At 46.5% G+C, this 18,019-nt stretch overlaps 1 protein-coding gene and 1 long non-coding RNA gene across 3 annotated transcripts in view; one reads left to right on the forward strand and one right to left on the reverse strand.

Moving 5' to 3' along the window:
- SLC25A13 (solute carrier family 25 member 13) overlaps positions 1-14,183 on the reverse strand; it is a 224,425-nt gene extending 210,242 nt beyond the window's left edge. For both annotated transcript variants that reach the window (XM_065939668.1, XM_065939667.1), the window contains exon 1: positions 13,946-14,183. In XM_065939668.1, coding sequence (XP_065795740.1) covers positions 13,946-13,960 — 15 coding nt within the window. In that variant the 5' untranslated portion in view covers positions 13,961-14,183. The remainder of the gene's footprint in view (positions 1-13,945) is intronic.
- On the forward strand, positions 13,540-17,255 carry LOC136170982 (uncharacterized). The gene is made up of 3 exons (XR_010663724.1): positions 13,540-13,762; positions 16,214-16,321; positions 16,687-17,255. It is a non-coding gene; the product is annotated as an uncharacterized lncRNA (long non-coding RNA).
- Positions 17,256-18,019: the final 764 nt, after the last annotated feature.

The raw sequence follows: 18,019 nt of genomic DNA on the forward strand, positions 1-18,019 counted from the left end.
GCCAAAGTTCTTAATTTAAAAGCGCTCTTGGACCAAGTCAATATGAGAAGACAAATAACCCAATGGAAAAGTGGGCAAAGGTCAAGACCAGGCTCTTCTTAAACTGCAGGTGGACACCAAACATAGACTAACAGAAAGCTCCAAGAACCACCATCAGAAAACCAGGGGCTGAGCTAACTTATCTTTTACTTCTGGAGCTGAGATTCCCGTCTCAGTTCACAATGGAAAGTGGAATCCTGAAATGCAGAGTCAAATCAACCTGCAATAACATAAGTGTGTGGGATCTCCTTGGTGGTCCAGTGGTTGGGATTCAGCCTGCCAATGCAGGAGACATGGGTTTGATCCCTGGTCCAGGAAGATCCCACAAGCCATAGAGCAGCTAGGCAGGTGTGCCACAACTACTGATGCCCATGCAACCAAGAGTCCATGCTCCACAACAAGAGAAGTCAATGAGAGGCCCACACACTTCAGCTAAAGAAAGCTCGCACGCAGTAACAAAGACCCAGAGCCAACCATAAAAAAATAAGTGTGTGAAGATTCACAAGGAATGAAAGTCCTTGCCAGGGGGCCTGGCAGAGTCAGATAAGAGAGCTGACAGATCACCAGACTTCCTGGTCAAACCACTTGCTGGACCCAATATGCTACTGGGAGCAGCTGGTCTGAAACAGCAGCAGTGGACATCCTGTTTGGACCTGCTGGAACTCTCCCTTTAATCCAGCCAGACCTTCTTAGTCACAAGAAAGCACATTTCTCCAGGAGCCTCCTTCCGAAGCAGCTACTTTGTAGTCGTGGAGATTCATCCACCTTGAATGGCCAGATCCCTGCCGGGGTTTACTAAGCAGCTATCGTTCCCCATCATGCGCGCTCTTGGAGGTGACTCACACACAATCCGCAAGTATTCCAAGTTAGTATTTTTTGTTTGTTTGTTCAGTGACAGATGGAGAGGCTTGAGAAAAATGGTTTATTAGGGAAAGAGAAAAGTTTCTGACAAACCACATGCAACAGAAGAATCTCCTGCCCCGTTTCATTCTGCCATGGGTGGCACCCCCAAGTAGGTGCCATGGGTGGCACCCCCAACGGTGTCTGAATGTCATGGAACATGTACTGCAAGGGCCCAGTTCTCGGCTTAAAATCTAGTGGAAAACATAAAGTATAAGAAACAAAACTAGGACCATTTTCCTTCAGAACATCATTAGCACTCTCTCCCCCAAGGCAATTTAAAAAGATTCAATATCTGTAATGGGCTGAACTGTGTTCCACCCACCCCCCACCACCACCAAATTCATATGTCGAAGCCTTAACCCCCAGGACCTCAGAATATACCTGTATTTGGAGATAGGATACTCAAAGCAGTAATTAAGGTAAACTGAGGTCATTAAAGTAAGCCTTAATCCATTAAGACTGGTGTCCTTACAAGAAGAAGAAATTAGGACACAGACGCAGAGGAAAGATCACGTCAAGACACAAGGAGACAAATGCCATCCATGAGCTAAGGAGGGAGGCCTCAGGAGAAACCAGCCCTGCCTACACCTTGATCTTGGACTCCTAGCCTGTAGGTTTGTGGGAAAATAAACTTCTGTTGTTTAGGCCACTCAGCCTGCGGTACTTTGTTATGGCAGCCCCAGCCAACTAATACAGTATCACTGAATATAAACTCCTTATTCAAATGGCTCCAACAGGGCCATTCTTTTATTTGTTTTGGATCCAGTTTCAAACACTGCATTTGGTTGTTATGTCTGTTTGGGAGCCTCCTTTATTCAAGCCTTTTCATTCATAAGACTGGCATTTTTAAAGTCAGACCAGAGGTCTTACGAAATGTCCTACTTTCTGGATATGTATAATTGTTTCCTCATGATTAGATTCACACACCACACTTTGGCAGGAAATCTCTAAAGGTCACGTTGTGTATTTTCCATCACATCACACCAGCGGGTAGCTCCATGCTAGCTTCTCCCTCTTCCCAGTAATGTTAAATTGGATCACAGATGGAGGCCAAGTCCTCTGTTGTAAAGGTATCTTTTCCCCTTTGTAGTTGGTAAGTAATTAATAAGGAAATACTCTTTCCTGGTGGTTCAGACGGTAAAGAATCTGCCTATAATGCAGGAGACCCAGGTTCCATCCCTGGGTTGGAAAGATCCCCTGGAAAAGGGAATGACTACCACTCCAGTATTCTGGCCTGGAGAATTCCATGGACCGAGGAGCCTGGCGGGCTACACAGTTCATGGGGTCAGACACAACTGAGTGACTAACTCTTTCACTCTGAGATACAGAGGATTCCAAGAATCTTTTACTGAAGATTTTAGCATCCACTGAGGACACTTGCCTGAATCATTACCTGCAGGTTGCCAAACACTTTTTTTTCTAGTTCTATCATAACTTCTACTTTATTAGTTGGCATTGTTCAGAAAATAAGAACTTCACCTCCCCACCTCCATCTCACTTTGACTCTTCTTGAGGAAGAATAATTGTCATGGAATGATGGGCTTTTTTAAAAAGTCAGTATGCTACAATCCATTTTCAACTGATTTGTTTTTATAGTTATAAAATATCCATAAAAATTAACATTTTAAGTGTACAATTCAGTGGCAATGAGTACATTCACAATGTACAATCGTCAGCATATCCATTTCATCATCCCGAACACAAACTCCATACCCCTTAATTAATATCCAATTGATTTTAGTAGCCACCATTTGTTTTAGCTGTGAGACACACTCATTGTACTATACATGATGTGTACATATATGTACGTGTATAAAACACACAGGCACACGTGTGTGTGTTTAGAAGATGAATAAACACAATGCACCAGAAAGAATAAGTGTGAATATTAAAACCTAGCCAACTAGAAGAAACCATTATGCAAAATGCTGGCGGATCAGGAAGGCAGTACCCAAACCCACTCACCAAACATAACAACGGAGGAATAACCAGGAACTATGTGCCTCCTGATGTGTGTATCCAATACCAAGGATCCAGTAACCTGAGAGAGACAGCCAGCAACCACCTAGGAAGTATTCTAGCCAAAAGCAAAAAATAAAAATAAATAAAACCTTAAACTCAATCAAGCGTCCGCATCTAACTATCAATTGTCAGGAACACTGGGGACAAAGGAAACTGGGGTGGGGAGGGGGGGTTCGGTCAGCAAAGTCCAAACTGTGGGAAACTACGGGAAAGATGACCCAAGTCACTCATCAAATAAACTGCAAGCAGGCACACAAAAAGATGGGGAGCCAAACCTACAGACTCACAAGAGTTAAAAGACATATCGACCAAATGCCATGTGCAGACTGTGTCTGAATCTTGGTCGGGACAAACCAACTGTGAAAACTAGGGCATGGGTTTTATCATCCTTACAGACACTTCAAGGAAAGAGAAAACACAATTAAGACCACTTTCCCCTAAAACTGAAGGAAAGAACTAAAAAAAACAAAAAAATAAAACCTGCCCACCAATGTAGAAGAAGGACAAGGAACATTCCGGCTTCTGACTGAGCTCTAAATTAAACCAACAAACAGGCTCCCCCGCCCCTATTTTTTTCCTGCTACACTGTCGCCACAGCTTTATGGCAGGGAATCTGAACAGGGGTTGGACATGTCCCATTTATAATACAAACCGCTGTGAAGGGTATGAGAAGGGAAGGAGCATGAGCTAACACTGGAAAAGTCAGACGAGGGCCAAGACCCAGGAGGCAGAATCTGGCTAACGAGACTGCGTTTCTATTCTCAGGACATAGTGAAGCCACCCTGTGCCGCCAGGTAAACTCAAGAGGGCCATGCAGAGCAATCGCTACGTGCCTTGAGAGGCCAGGCTGCCTGTGTGCAAGCCACAGCTCTGCGCTTGAAAGCTGTGTGACCTGGGACAAGTCACTGAACCTCTCTGTGCCTCGAGACTAAACCATTCTGCACAGATGAGCTTCCCCACCCGGGCAATGGAGACAATAATGGCACTCCCCTGCCGGGGACTGCTCTGCAGACTACATGACTTCACACGCGAAGAGCCTACAACAGTGTTTGGCTTTGGTCAGCTGCTGTTGTCACTGCCATTTGCACGACCCTTTTGAACCAAACCTTTCTCAGATGAGGTAACACCTTCCCTATCATCTTGTAGATGATAAAGATCAAATAATGAAGCTTGGGTCTTCACATTATTTGGTCATTTTAATCTCTGTAGACTGTGAGGTCCTGAAAACAAGTCCAATAGCTTACTTGTTTAGCGAAGCCCAGCAATCAGTATAGGAGGTGGCATATAGCTGGAATCACTAACACACTTGAATGCATTTTTTAAAAACTGTTAAGGACTGCACCCATGAACACAGGACTGCTCTCAACATGGATACAAGAGCCAATTTTAGAAACTTCCTTGACAGTTTTAGGCACTCCAGAGTGGAGAGGAAAGTGCAGGGAAGAGACCAAAGGCAAAATCAGCTTAGAGCTATGGCAGTGCTGGGGCTAAAAAGGAATGAGGATCTGAAGCTAAAAAATGGAGATGAGACACACCTGCTCCAGGGACCCAGAAAGGTCTAACTGACCCATCTCTTTGCCCGTGTCCAGGTTCCTACCACTGGGGTCTCTCTTGGCTGCCCACAAAGGTACTGAGTGAACTAACCAGAAACTTTAACTAGTAGGAAAGTTAAACTGCAGCTATAGGTGAGGAGTGATCAAGAAGATGAATTCAATTCTAATAAACAGAGTCTGGAATATCTCTGAGACAGACAAGTTGAGATTTCCAAGAAAAAGCCAAAAACGCAAGGCTGGTGCTTGAGAGCGCTGCCGTGGAACATCAGTTGTCAGGTGGAGGCCTGGGGGACACCAGCATTTCAGAGTCGGGGAGTCAGGGGAGCAGAAGGACAAAAAGAAGCTGGCCAAGGAGAAGGGACCCGTATAAGCTAAGGGGCCAACCAGGAGAGGGCACGTCATGAAAGCTGACAGAAGGTGTCCCAGGAAAGAAGGAGCAGGTCACGATCCTGTGAGGTCACAAATAAAGGAGAACATGCCAACAGTTTCAGAACAGAGATCACTGGTGACTCTTAGAAGAGAATGTCAAAAATAGAATGGGCATAAATTTATTTTCAAGGACTTTAAGTACAAGTAGGCAGCAAAGAAATGGAGAAGGTTATAACCCTTAAATAGGCTTCCCTGGTGGCTCAGATGGTCAAAAATCCAATGTAGAAGACCTGGTTTCAATCCCTGGGTTGGGAAGATCTCCTGGAGGAGGAAATGGCAACCCACTCCAGTATGCTTGCCTGAGAAATCCTACAGTCCATGGGGTCGCAAAGAGTCCGACACCACTGAGTGGCTTTTACTGACTGATTGACTGATAACCTTTAAATAATAATTCAGAGACGTGTTCTAAAATAATACACTGGCACCAGTGGAATCAAAATTAGCCCAAAGAACCCAAAATTTTATACTGGGTTTTATCACTATGGATTTAATTCTGCAAAAATTGCATTGATTTACAACCAAATGGAAAGACATTGTAGAAAGGCAGCTACATTTAATAACACAGTGACAAGAGTTCCAGACCTGGGAGCTATTTAAAATGCAATCCTGAAGCCACAGAGTCTTTGTCCCTGGGATGAGGGTGCAGATGCTGCAATTCTAACACACTCCTGCATAAAACCAATGCTCCTCATCCTTGGACCATAAACTTCTAATAGCGAGGCTCCAGGAAGACCACCAAAGAGAATTTGGTTATTGAAGCAGACAGACTGCCTAGCCATTACTAGATGACTACTTAGTAGACCATAAGCTTAAGGAAGCACACCATCTTCTGTGCAAGTAGGTCAAATATACCTGTTTATGTGCTCAGTCAGTCGTGTCTGACTCTTTCCAACCCCATGGGCTGTAATCCACCAGGCTCTTCTGTCCATGGGATTTCCCAGGCAAGAACACTATAAAGAGTTGCCATTTCCTTCTCCAGGGTATCTTCCCGACTCAGGGATTGAACCCAGGTCTCTTGCATTGGCAGGGGGATTCTTTGGAAGACCCAAGTAATATCTGTGAATACATCCCCAGTTTTCAGTTAGGTGGAAATGTCCCACAGTCTCCAACAGATATCACTTGGCAGTTCTTCAGCAGCTCATAGTCCTCAAATGCTTTCCCACGTTATATTTCATTTGCTCATCACAGGCCCTGTTTTCCACAGGGGGGACCCTGAGCACCAGAGAAGTCAGGCTTTATGTTCTCACCATCAGTCGAAGCACTGGACTTGTAACCTAGGTTTTCCTGCCTTCCAGTCCAAAGCTCTCTCACTCAACCAGAGCTACTGATTTTAAAAAGTTCTTGACGCTCTTCCCACACGAGATAGTGGTGCTGACTGAGCAGTTGGGGCTTCTCCGCATCTCAGACTACAACCGTGCCCGGGGTCGGACAGATACAAATCATGTCAGACTCAGAAAAACTACTAAATGTGCACTTAGGTCTAAAAACCCCGTTCAAATCAGACTTATGACAAGGTTCAGGACATGCGTCCTCAAAATGTGGTGCATTCAGTATCTCAAGCTGGAGTTTCAGAAAACAGCAGAAAGGGGAAGGTCACTCTGACCGTCCCCTCAACCCCACCTTCTTTCCTGAAACAGGTCATAAACTCCCCTGCAGAGAGGACCATCCCCGTGCCAGGAGGAGGGAAGACAATCTCCTCACCAAAGATGGGCAAGTTAGGGCTGAGAAATGCACACAGACAACCCTTGTTAAACTCGCCCTTATCTTCCCAGTTACTTCTTCACCATTTCCTACCCCGAGCACAAACCCCTTTGTCTTGTCACCTCTTTACAAATTTATTTCTCACTGTCCAAAAGATTTTAAAGCTTCCTGCTCTGGTCACTTTCACTTCTTGTGCAGGTTCTCAGGTACACACAAAAATTCAACAAAATGTGTATGCTTTTTTTTTTGGTTCATCTGTCCTCGTCACTTTGATTTTCAGTTCCAGCCAGGAACCCTAACAGAATGGAGGGAAACTTTCTCTTCCCCTACACTTACTTAGACAATTTTCTTACAAATTGTACCATCTTATGCAAAAGATATTTTACCATAAAACAGTAAGTGGATCTTGAAATATCTGACTTTCACATCAAGTCAACAGGTTTCAGGGAAAACATGTGGAAACTGTGAGTACATGTGGAAATCAAGACAAAGCTACTAGCCTAATAACAGTCATTAAATAGAGTGGTTTATTTAGGTTGAATTGCTAAGAATTTCAACACTGCCAACTTTGCTATGTTGTCAGCACCTAAAGTCAAAAGGAACCATCCAGGCCTATTTTCACTCATGCAACTACACAGCAAATTTCCAAAGGAAATGGTAAGCATGAGTACTCTTATCTTTTAAACGTTTCCAAACAACAAACCAGACCACCACTCTACAAGTTAGTCACTGGGGATAATTCTGAGCTAGGAGACCAGAGCCACCATTGATGGGATCGACTTGACCCAACAAGAGGGTCTGCTAAAATGGGCATGAAAAACAGGGTTTGCTCAGTTGCTATTCAGTACGGTGCCAAGGGAATTACATCACTGTGACAAGGGCATGTCCTCCTTACACCCAAGAAGCAAGAACACCAGCAGGTTCACACAAGCCTCTGTTCCGAGACCCACCCAAGGCATCCAAGAAAACATGGTGGGAAGGATAGGCGCTTATGAGGCGGCAAATGCCAAGCAAGGGGAGTAGGAACGGACCATGCTCCGCAGACCTAAGCCTCACAGAAAGTGGGGAACCCAGGAAGGAATGCTTCCATGTAACTCAACAAAAGCAGAGGCTGCTCCCAGGACAAAAGGTCAAAGAGGCAGGAGGAGTCAAGAGTTCCTCCAGCAACCTAACAAGAGAACTTGATATCCAAGAAGACCGGCTCATTTTCTTACCCTGCACACTGGCTTTCAACACTTCCCACCCCTCTCCTCACCCCCAGTTTTCTATACGCTAAACAACACTTGTAAAGCCCTGTGACCCAAGACGGACAACACGTGGGCACCCAACTAGGTCAGCCACGGAAAAGGCTGCAAGACCAGCCCTACAGTCCTCTGCAACATTTCCCCACAAGCAGCTACACTGATAAAGCAAGCCACCGAGACTTCAGCGGAGACAAAAGGAGCTTTCCACCAGTTTGGTGATAAAACCTATATTCTAGCATAATTACAAACTATATAAACTTGATGCCTAACCACGAAGGTGAAATGGGGCAGGACTGCAAAGAGCTTGTCAAGAAAGAACTTGTAGGGATCCCCGTATATCCCTCCTCTGAAATGACACACTAGGGATTAGGGATTTACATTTCTCACTGCATTCCTTCCTTATTCCAAGGAACCACCAGAGGATCGACTGAAGCAAAGAGCAGGAAAAACAGCCTAGAGCTGTGGCTGGCAGCCTCAGAAGCACATCTGATTCACTTGGAGAGCATTCAAAAACCTTGGGGTTCAGGCCACACCTAAGTCCAACTGAATCAGAACCTCCAGGTGAGACCCAGGCACCAGCACTTTTATCCCCATACAGAGGACGACAGTGCACTGGAACCCCGGTCTACAATAGTGCAAAAAGCAAAGGAGTTTCAATTACAGGACCAATCACAGCCCTTCCTAGGACTCCATTTCTTCATCTGGTAAAAGGGAACAAGATTAATGAAGGGAGGGGTAAGGAACACTGTGTTATGTAAACCCAAGGCCAATCCAGCGCCATCAATTTAAAAAACCCTAAATCCAAACATCGGTGGAAGCACAGACAGAAACTTACCAACATCATGGCAGCATAAAAACAACTCACACATTCTTTCCTTCCTGCCCAGCACAAAAACTGGTCTGTTTTATCATAACAGTATCACACCACCAAATACCTAGCAGTTTTTACCATAAGGGAAAGAAAACTTTCAACTTGAAGAATATCCTTAATAAACTCAATCACAGTTTATCCTCAATAACAGGTCTTGGAAGAAGGTGTTACTATCGATGAGAAGCATGAAAAACATGGAGGCCAAATATATAGCCCAAATCCTAACTAGTGAACAATGGATTAAAATTTCTACCTGGTCAATGAAGAGGTGATAGCCATGCAACTCCGTGAACATGCAAAACACCACTGACAGGTACACTTTAAACGGGTGATTGTACAGCCTATGACCTATGTCTCAGCAAAGCTGTTTTTAAAAAAGGCACATGACAGTTTCCGATCTGTGCAATCTTGTTCGAAAGCCACTTAAAAATCAAGCATATGTGTATGCATGCATGCTAACTCATTTCAGTCATGTCAACTCTTTGCAGCCGGACTGTAGCCAGCCAGGCTCCTCTGTCCATGGGATTCTCCAGGCAAGAATGCTGGAGTGGGTTGCCATGCCCTCCTCCGGGGGATCTTCCCAACACAGGTATCGAACCCCCATCTTTTTTTGTCTCTTGCATTGGCAGGCGGGTTCTTTACCACTAGCACCACCTGGGAAACCCATCAAGCATATACGGAGTGCCAACGCATTCTATAGATACAAACCACTGGATTGGAAAGATACATATGTCCATAATTGTTAGTATTTGAATTCTCATATGCAAATGGAACTCTTTTTAAGGCCTAGGAAGGTGAGACAGAGACTGAGCACAGAATGCAAGGTTTCAAATCCAAGCTGCAGTGCTTATTCTCTCTACAACCATGAGGAAACTACTTAACCTCTTTGCAACTCAGTTTTCTCACCTGTAAAATGAGGACAAAAGCAGACCACAGTTACTGCTTGGTATTATGAAGAATAATGGAATTATTATTTGTAAAGTGCTTGGGAAAGTGCCTGGCACACAGTAAGCACTGTGGAAGTGGTTCTCAAAAATAAAACTCTGGTTTACAGTTACAAGACCAAAATAAAAGTCTGAAGAAAAAAGAGGCATCTAATTTCCCCTCCCAAGTCATCTCCCCTGCCCATAAACTCTACTCTCCAGTATGCTAAACTACCAGGCAGACAATCTGGTGGACAGGCTAAGAGCACAGATTCTGGAGCCAGGCTGGCTGATCTGAACCCCAGTTCCTTTCTAATTCTCAGGTCTTAGGCCACTTATATCACCCCTTGGTGTCCAGAGTGTTCATCTATAAACCAGAAATGATAGTTTATAACTCATATAAGAGTATTAAAGGTCTTTAACAATTTTATTAATGCTTATATAATAGGTCTTGTGCTTAGTCGCTCGGTTGTGTCTGACTCATTGCAACCTCATGGACTATAGCCCTCCTGGCTCCTCTGTCCAAAGGATTCTCCAGGCAAGAATGCTGGAGTGGGTTGCCATGCCCTCCTCCAGGGGATCTTCCCAACCCAGGGATTGAACCCAGGTTTCCCGCACTGCAGGCGGATTCTTTACCAGTTGAGACACCAGGGAAGCCCAAGAATATTGGAGTTGGTAGCCTATCTCTTCTCCAGGGGATCCTCCCAACCCAGGAATTAAACAGGGCTCTCCTGCATTGCAGGTGGATTCTCTACCAGCTGAGCTACCAGGGAAGCCCATGAATGCATATTAACAGTCTTGTTAATGCTTATCATTAAGTCTTATTGACTCATTTAATAATGCTTTTCATTATTACCTCACTTAATACTGAATCTTGGGCTTCTCTTGTGGTTAAGAATCCAACCTGCCAATGCAGGAGACACTGGTACCATCCCTGGTGCAGGAATCTTACACATCTCACAGCAACTAAGCCCTCGCGCCACAACTAAAACCAACATGCCCTAGCGCCCATGCCCTGCAACAAGAGAAGCCAGTGCAGTGAGAAGCCCGTGCACCTCGAAGAGTAGCCCCCGTTCACGGCAACTAGAGAAAGCCCAAGTGCAGCAACAAAGACCCAGTACAGACAAAAATAAATAATGAATTTTTTTTTTTTAAAGAACTGAATCTCACCTCTAGTAAACGGTGTCAGCTAATCTATTTATTACCTGTTATCCCCTAAACGCAGCAGGTGCTCTCACTTCTCTTTCAGCTGCTGTTTCCTGTTCCTGATGTGATCTTCCCTCTTCCTCCAACCACTCCTCCTGAACCACCACTACCTTGGAGAAGACCTCCCCTCTCCACCCCCCACCCTGGAGGGAAACAGGCTCCTTCTCTGATGCTCCTATTAACTCTTGTTATGGCACTATTCTTACTTGGGCCAATAACCCAAAACATTAAGAATAAGTAAGTGGTCAAGAGATCAACAAATTGCTAGGTGTGGCTAAATTCATCCAGAAAATATCAAATTTGCTTAAATATTTAAATGATCCACCACAATGAGTGCTGGAATTCACCTACAAGTATTGAGTTTCAGATTCTGGGCCCAATTTCTTAGACACTCCATTGAGATGAGATTCTCTCCCTAGTCAGGCTCCTCAAGTTTTAAGAGGGGATGTCAAACCTATCCCTAGATAAGATTGCTGAGTCTATGATTTGTGTTCAATATGGAAAATCTGTGCTTCACAAAAAAGCAAAGAGCATGGCCTTTAACTCAGGCTTCACAGCACTGCCTAGTAGTGAACAAAATCAAGGAGCATCCAAAGGTAATAAGTAAGGAGCATTCCTGGACTAACGTGGACCAGCACAGCTCATCTGGAGACCTTTTAAGACTACATTTAGGCCTCCCTAGTGGCTCAGATGGTAAAGAGTCTGCCTGCAATGCAGGAGACCCGGGTTCGATGCCTGGGTTGGGAAGATCTCCTGGAGAAGGAATGGCAACCCACTCCAGTATTCTTGCCCGGAGAATCCCATGACAGAGGAGCCTGGCAGGCTACAGTCCATGGGGTTGCAGAGTCAGAAACGACTGAGCGACTCACACACACAACACAAAGACTACATTTACTGCACCGCCCTTGCCCTAGAATGAGAGACACTATAAGAAATGGCCTTATGGGATCCACACACTTGTATCTGTGGTTATGAGGTAGTTATGAACACAGTTTGTGCACTGCTTATAAAGAGAGATGGGGAGAAACTGCCTCAGAGAGCAGAACAAGAGGACCTCTCTCCCAAATAACTGACCTCACTGATCACTTCCTCTTTGTTTTGGCTGCTAGAAGGTTCAGTCGCCTCTAGCAAGTACCTACATCCTTATTGTCCCTTAACCTTAGTCCTTGTTTCACCTTACTTTGCCTTCTTTCTGTTTTTCTCATCTACTCTGACTTGATTTTGACATGTCTTGTTGGTTTATAAATATATGTATATATGATGTCAGCCATAAGAAATCCTGGAAAGAGGCAAGTTTAGATGAATAAATAAATAAAAACACAAGTTCCCAAAGAGTAAAAATGAAATGTCTCATTTCCCTGACTCTCACTACTTGGCTAAAATTCAACTGCCCTTATTGATATGATGTGACAGTTTAATAAAAATACAACCCAAAAGTTAAGCCTGTTTCCAGGTCATTTATTTTATTTCATACTAGTTAATCAGTATTATACTCCACTTACATGCCTACTCCTCCATTGAAGTTCCTCACTCTATCTCCAAATTAAGTAAAATTATTTAATTCATCTACAGATGTAAAAATAGTAAAGTACGGGTATCTACTCCCACCCACTCTCCTGAAAGAAGTCACCTGAAGGGAACATAATTGTTCCCTTGTACTCTGATTGCATGTAAATTTAATGCAAAGAAAAGGTCACAAGTTGTTAGGTTGAAAGGAGTAAATGTAGGCTCCAAAAATGAATTCCAGTGATTCTCAGAGAAATCTGCCTAAAACAGTTGTATATGAACATGTGTCTGCTCATGTATACTCAGAGTGCCCTTCTTAGGATGGAACCTGGAGTAATTACAGAAAAGAAAAGGGCCACATAGGCCACATACTCTAGAAACACCGAAAAACCTGCAGATTTTGGGAGGCCTGGAGAAACTTAAGTCATGGAACAGCATTTAAATATATTTGTCTGCTTACAATTTCCATTGCAAATGTGATTAGTTTGCGCGAATAAATAGGAATATGATGTGTTGGCCATGTTTTCCTCTTGAGGGTTATCACAGAGTTTTGATTAAGGACAAATGTCTGAAATGTTGGGTATATTTAGGTTCACGACACTTAAAATGAGCTAGGAAGTTGTATAGGCTTGATTAAAGGGCTGCCTTCATGAACTTAAAATTAAAAGCAATAAATTCCAATGAGTCAAGTGATTGGGACTAAATATGGTATTCTGCCAAAAAAAGTTGAAATGGAGTCCAAAGAGGCTGAAATGGTGCCCAGGTTTCAAGAAACGGTGAAACAGGAAAGGTCAAGCTGTCGGAGCTGCCTTTCCTCTGGGCTAGTGAATGAGTCCCATTACGCAGAACTCCTTTTAAGTAGAACTTCACAGGAGTTACAGGCTCCCAGGACAATCTGTTTTGTCATTTCTATAAAGAAGCCTCTCAAACGCTCAGAGGCCGGTGTGTTAAGCGTTGTCAGATGCTCAGAGCAGAGAGAAGGATGAATAGTGGGGGCGTGGGGCGGGGAGGTACTCTGGAGTTACGCACACGCGCGCTGGCCAGCTCCAGCAGTCTCCAGAACGGAAGTCAAGGTGACTTCCCCACCCGCGGGAGGGCGGAGCCTTTGAAGCCTAATAGGATCAGGCTTTGGCGCCGGCGGTGGCCCCGGGAAGCAGCTCCGGTCAACAGCAACCGGGGTCACGAGCAGGAGCGCGCTGGGGTGGCCGAGGGGACCTGCTGACCCGGAGCCCTCTCCCACCCCGGGACGCCATCGCGCCCGCTCCTCTTCACCGGCCTTGGCTCAGCCCGCCGCGGGCCCGCCAGGCACCCACTCCCAGTCCCGGCCAAGTGGGAGGGTCCAGCCGGCAAAGTTGCCGCTGCAAGGTCGGGCCCCCGGGCCCTGGGCCCCGCAATCGCCGCTTGTGCGGCCCGGGAGGGACGGCTACCTCCCTCCTCCCGCTGCTGCAAGGTGGAACAGCCGCCGTGCGCTCCTTTCTGTTTCCTTTCTCTGTCGCGCCAACCGAACACGTGAACCAGGGCCCCTCGCGGCCCCCGGCCGACGCTTACCTTGGCGGCCGCCATGCTTCGCCCTGGGTGCCGGCAGCTGCGGGCTGCAGGACGCTCTCACTGGCTCGCCGGCGCTGCGGACCTGGGCAGCTCACTTCCCGTCCCGACGGCGGCGAGGGCGGCGGTACAGCCCGGCAGCGTGCGCTCCCGGCTTGCCTCCCCACGCCCTCCTGCCGGCGCGGGTCATGCGGGCGCCGCCAGCCCATTGGCTGGGCCTGGCCGGGGCCGCCGGGGCGCGCGTGATCCGGACGGCCTCTGCCCTGCTGCGGGGCGGGCCCGGGTCTGGGGGCGGCGGACTGGCCCGCGCACGTGACCCCGGCTGCGCTGTCCAGCTGGGCGACCTCTGCAGCGGGGGCCGGCAGGCGGTGGCGGGGTTCACGAATGTCTTTTGGGAGCAGGTGGCCTCGCGAGGGAAGCTCTTGGCTTCGGCTGCTCCCGGGGCTGCTTCAGGGCCTTCAGACCCACAGGCGGGGCACGCAGCTGGGCAAGTTGAGACAAGTTGGGACACTAGGTCCCAGGTTTATCCAGGTGTTCCCTGTAGGTTCCCTTTCAGAGGGGCTCCGCTCTGGGGTGGGAGGTGGGGGGCGTCATTTAAGAGATCCCAGATCCCGAAGCATTGACTAGTCGATGGGAAATAGGGAAGTAATGTCTCTGGCAAGCCTAGTTTTAGGTCAAATCTAGCTAAGTCGAACTACCAAACGGCTGTATGTAAAAGTGCAGAACTTACACGTGCTGGGGCCACTTCATTCCCGCCCTAGATAGTAGGATGGCAGAGATCAAAGATCCCCCCCGGCCAAAATAGGCCCTACTGAAAGAAACAGGTTAAATTTTAATGTAAAAATAGAATGTGTAACCCCCAGAGGTCTTTCTCTTTATAAGAATTTTATTCACTTACGTCTGCTACCAAAATTTATAATTAAGGCGATGGTGGTCAGTGAAAAGGGCTTTAAATGTTTTGTAGATTATGAATATAACCTAGCAACAAAAGTGTTTTTTACCAGTCATTTTCATTAATTAACACTGATTTGAGTGCCTGCTACTTGCCAGGCACTGTGTTAGGTGCTCGGAACACCAAAATGACTTGAGAAATGGTCCCAACCCTTAAAGAGCTTAAGGGCTAGTGGGAAAGCTGGCACATAAACAGTTAACATCCTTATAACCTGCCAAGGCAGCAACCACTGAGGACTGGGGAAACCTCTCAGAGGAGAGGATGCCTAGATGAATGCACCAAAGTGGCTGTGAATTAGCCCAGTCAAGTGGAGGGGGATGGTTTTCCAGCCAGAGAAAATAAGGAGGAGAGGGAGGCCCAGAGATGACTGAGGAAACAGAACAAGTTATGAAAGTGATGGGTCATGAAAGGTAAGGAGCTGTGGAACTGGTGGAAGAAGAGTCTGGACAGGGGGTGCTGGGTGCCATGGTGAAGGGTGTGCACCTTAACTGAAGGGCTTCAAGGGCAGTGGCATGGCCAGGATTAGAGTATAGATGGGTCCTGCTTGAGGCATGGAGGATGGGGTAGGGTCACACTGTTGGGATATTCAGATAAGACGGACTGAGGACTTGAAACCAGAGATGGGATAGGGCTAGAGGAAGGAATAGGAGGTGAAATTAGTCAGTGTGGTGACTGATAATACATGGGGGTAGGAGAGAGAAAGGAAGTCACCCTGTCTTGCACATTGGGCCCTGGTGTAGATGTTGGAAAGACACCAGAGATAACAGGTAATGCATCAGTCAGTCATACAGGAGTGTTTTGAAGTATGTGCCTGTTGTCTGTAAGGAGAGTGTATGTGAAATACACAAATTATACTGTAAAAGACAAAGAAACATTTCAAAAGGGAGTGATTGATTAAGAGATTCTCAAGAGGTTTAACAAAGACCAGAACAACTCGAATGTGTTCAGTAGGCACCAGAGAAAGGCCAGGCAAGGAGTTAAAGCAAAACCAGGAGAAATGATAGAGAAAAGGATAGCAGGGGACGAGTCTACAGCTCACACACAGGGGTGGTCCTGGCTGCTGTAAAGAGTTTTTTAAATGTGCAGAGAAAATACAACATCATGTAACCAAGATCACATCGTATACTATATGCTGTTTTAAAGGGCATCACTGAAGCTCTCCGTTTATAATACAGTGAACTTTAAAAATAACAAGTTTACTCTCTTCCCATTATGGAGGTCAGAATTCCAGAATGAGTCTTCAGGGGCTAAACCAAGGTGGAGGGGCTGTGTTCCCTCCGGAAGGTTTAAGGGAGTATCTGTTTCTTTGCCTTTTCCAGGGAGCCCAAGGCCCCTTCGTCCGTCCTCAAAGCCAGCTTACCAGCATCTTCTCCTGTTACAGCCATGCTTTCCAGGAAGCAGACTCACTCAGAAGGACAATGCAGATGGTGGAGTGCAGTTTATTACACCGGCGGGCCCAAGGCAGAGTCTCCTCTTAGCCAAGGGCCCCGACCAGCATTTGTGAAAATCTTTTATATCCGACCAGCATTTGTGAAAATCTTTTATACCCCATGTGCACTGTCCAAACCCACCAGCCCAAATCCCTTGAGGCTTAGGGTAAATACAATCACAATAACCCCATCATTCACGTATTATGTGTAATCAATAAGCCCAAGGTTACATTCCAACCAGTTAATAAACGATAAGCCTACGGTTACATTCCGATAGATACTGATACTGTCGGAGGCAGGGGTGATTAGTGTCTTCCCTGCCCAGAGGGAAGACACTTATCCTTCCATTGTCATTCCCACAGGCGCTCTTCAAGATTCCCCTGCCCAGAGAGGGGGTCTTATCAGAGTCCACTGGAGAGGTGGCTGTGCACGACCAGCATGGACAAGCCTGAGATGGAGTCCAGGCCCTATGAATTCCTTCTTCACTCCCTCTGAGCCCCGCTTCCCTCACCTTTCCTCCTCTGCTGTGATCTCCCTCTGCCTCCCTCTCATAAGGACACTGTGCTTGCTGGACTCAGCTGCTCAGCGGCCTCCGACTCTTTGTGACCCCATGGACTGTAGCCCGCCAGGCTCCTCCATCCTTGGGATTCTCCAGGCAAGAATACTGGAGTGGGTTGCCATGCCCTCCTCCAGGGGATCTCCCCAGCCCAGGGCTCAAACCCAGGTCTCCCACATTGCAGGCAGATGCTTTACCGTCTGAGCCACCAGGGAAGGACGCTGATGATGGCATTTGGGATCCACCCAGATAAGCCAGGATAATCTACCTCCGTATCTTTAACACAGTAGCATCTGCAAAAAGAGTCTCTGCCATATAAGGTAACATTCATAGGCTCCGGAGATTAGGCTGTGGACATCTGGGGGGAACTGTTCGTCTACCTACCAAACCTACCACGCTCTGGATGCAAATATAACCACATGTGAATAAAAGTGTATTTCCACTGACAGTTGGAGTCAGACTCAGTCAATTAAGATTTCTCCCTCCTAGAACTCCTCAAAATATGAGACTTTTGAACAATTAAACTGTCACAAGCCCTGAAATATTGAAGGAGGCTCCCTGTCCTCTGCATGACCTGTCAACAATGGGAAACATCATCTGAGAGGATGAAGTGTGAATTGACCAGGCACCTGCTGCCTTGTCCTGACAGCTGCCCTCCTGATAAGTGATTTGGGCCATTCTTGTCCCTCTCCCCAGACCACCCTCTTCCCTACCACTTAAAAGTAGCTAGCACTGAATCTTGACTGAAGGGGCTCTGTTATGGGTGTGTCTCCCTCAAGTCCTAATGACCATGATCTCAGAAAATGACTTATTTTTGAAACTGAAGATGTAATTAGTAAAGATGAGGTCATACTGGGTAAGGTGGGCCCTTAACCCACAGACATACCCCAGGAGGAGCCACGTGACGTAAAGGCGGTGACTCGAGTGATGCGGCTGCAAGCCAGAGGACACCAGCGGGCAACAGCCACCACCAGAAGCTAAGAAGAGGCTAGAAGAGATGCCAGCCAGAGTCTCAAGGGGGCACATGGCCCTGCCAACACCTTAATCTGGGATCTCTAGCCTCCAAAACCAAGAAAGAATACAATTATGTTGTTTGAAGCCCCCCGAGTTTGTGGAACTTTATTATGGGAGCCCAAGGA

Source organism: Muntiacus reevesi, chromosome 6 (genome assembly GCF_963930625.1).
Source record: "Muntiacus reevesi chromosome 6, mMunRee1.1, whole genome shotgun sequence".
NCBI lineage: Eukaryota > Metazoa > Chordata > Mammalia > Artiodactyla > Cervidae > Muntiacus > Muntiacus reevesi.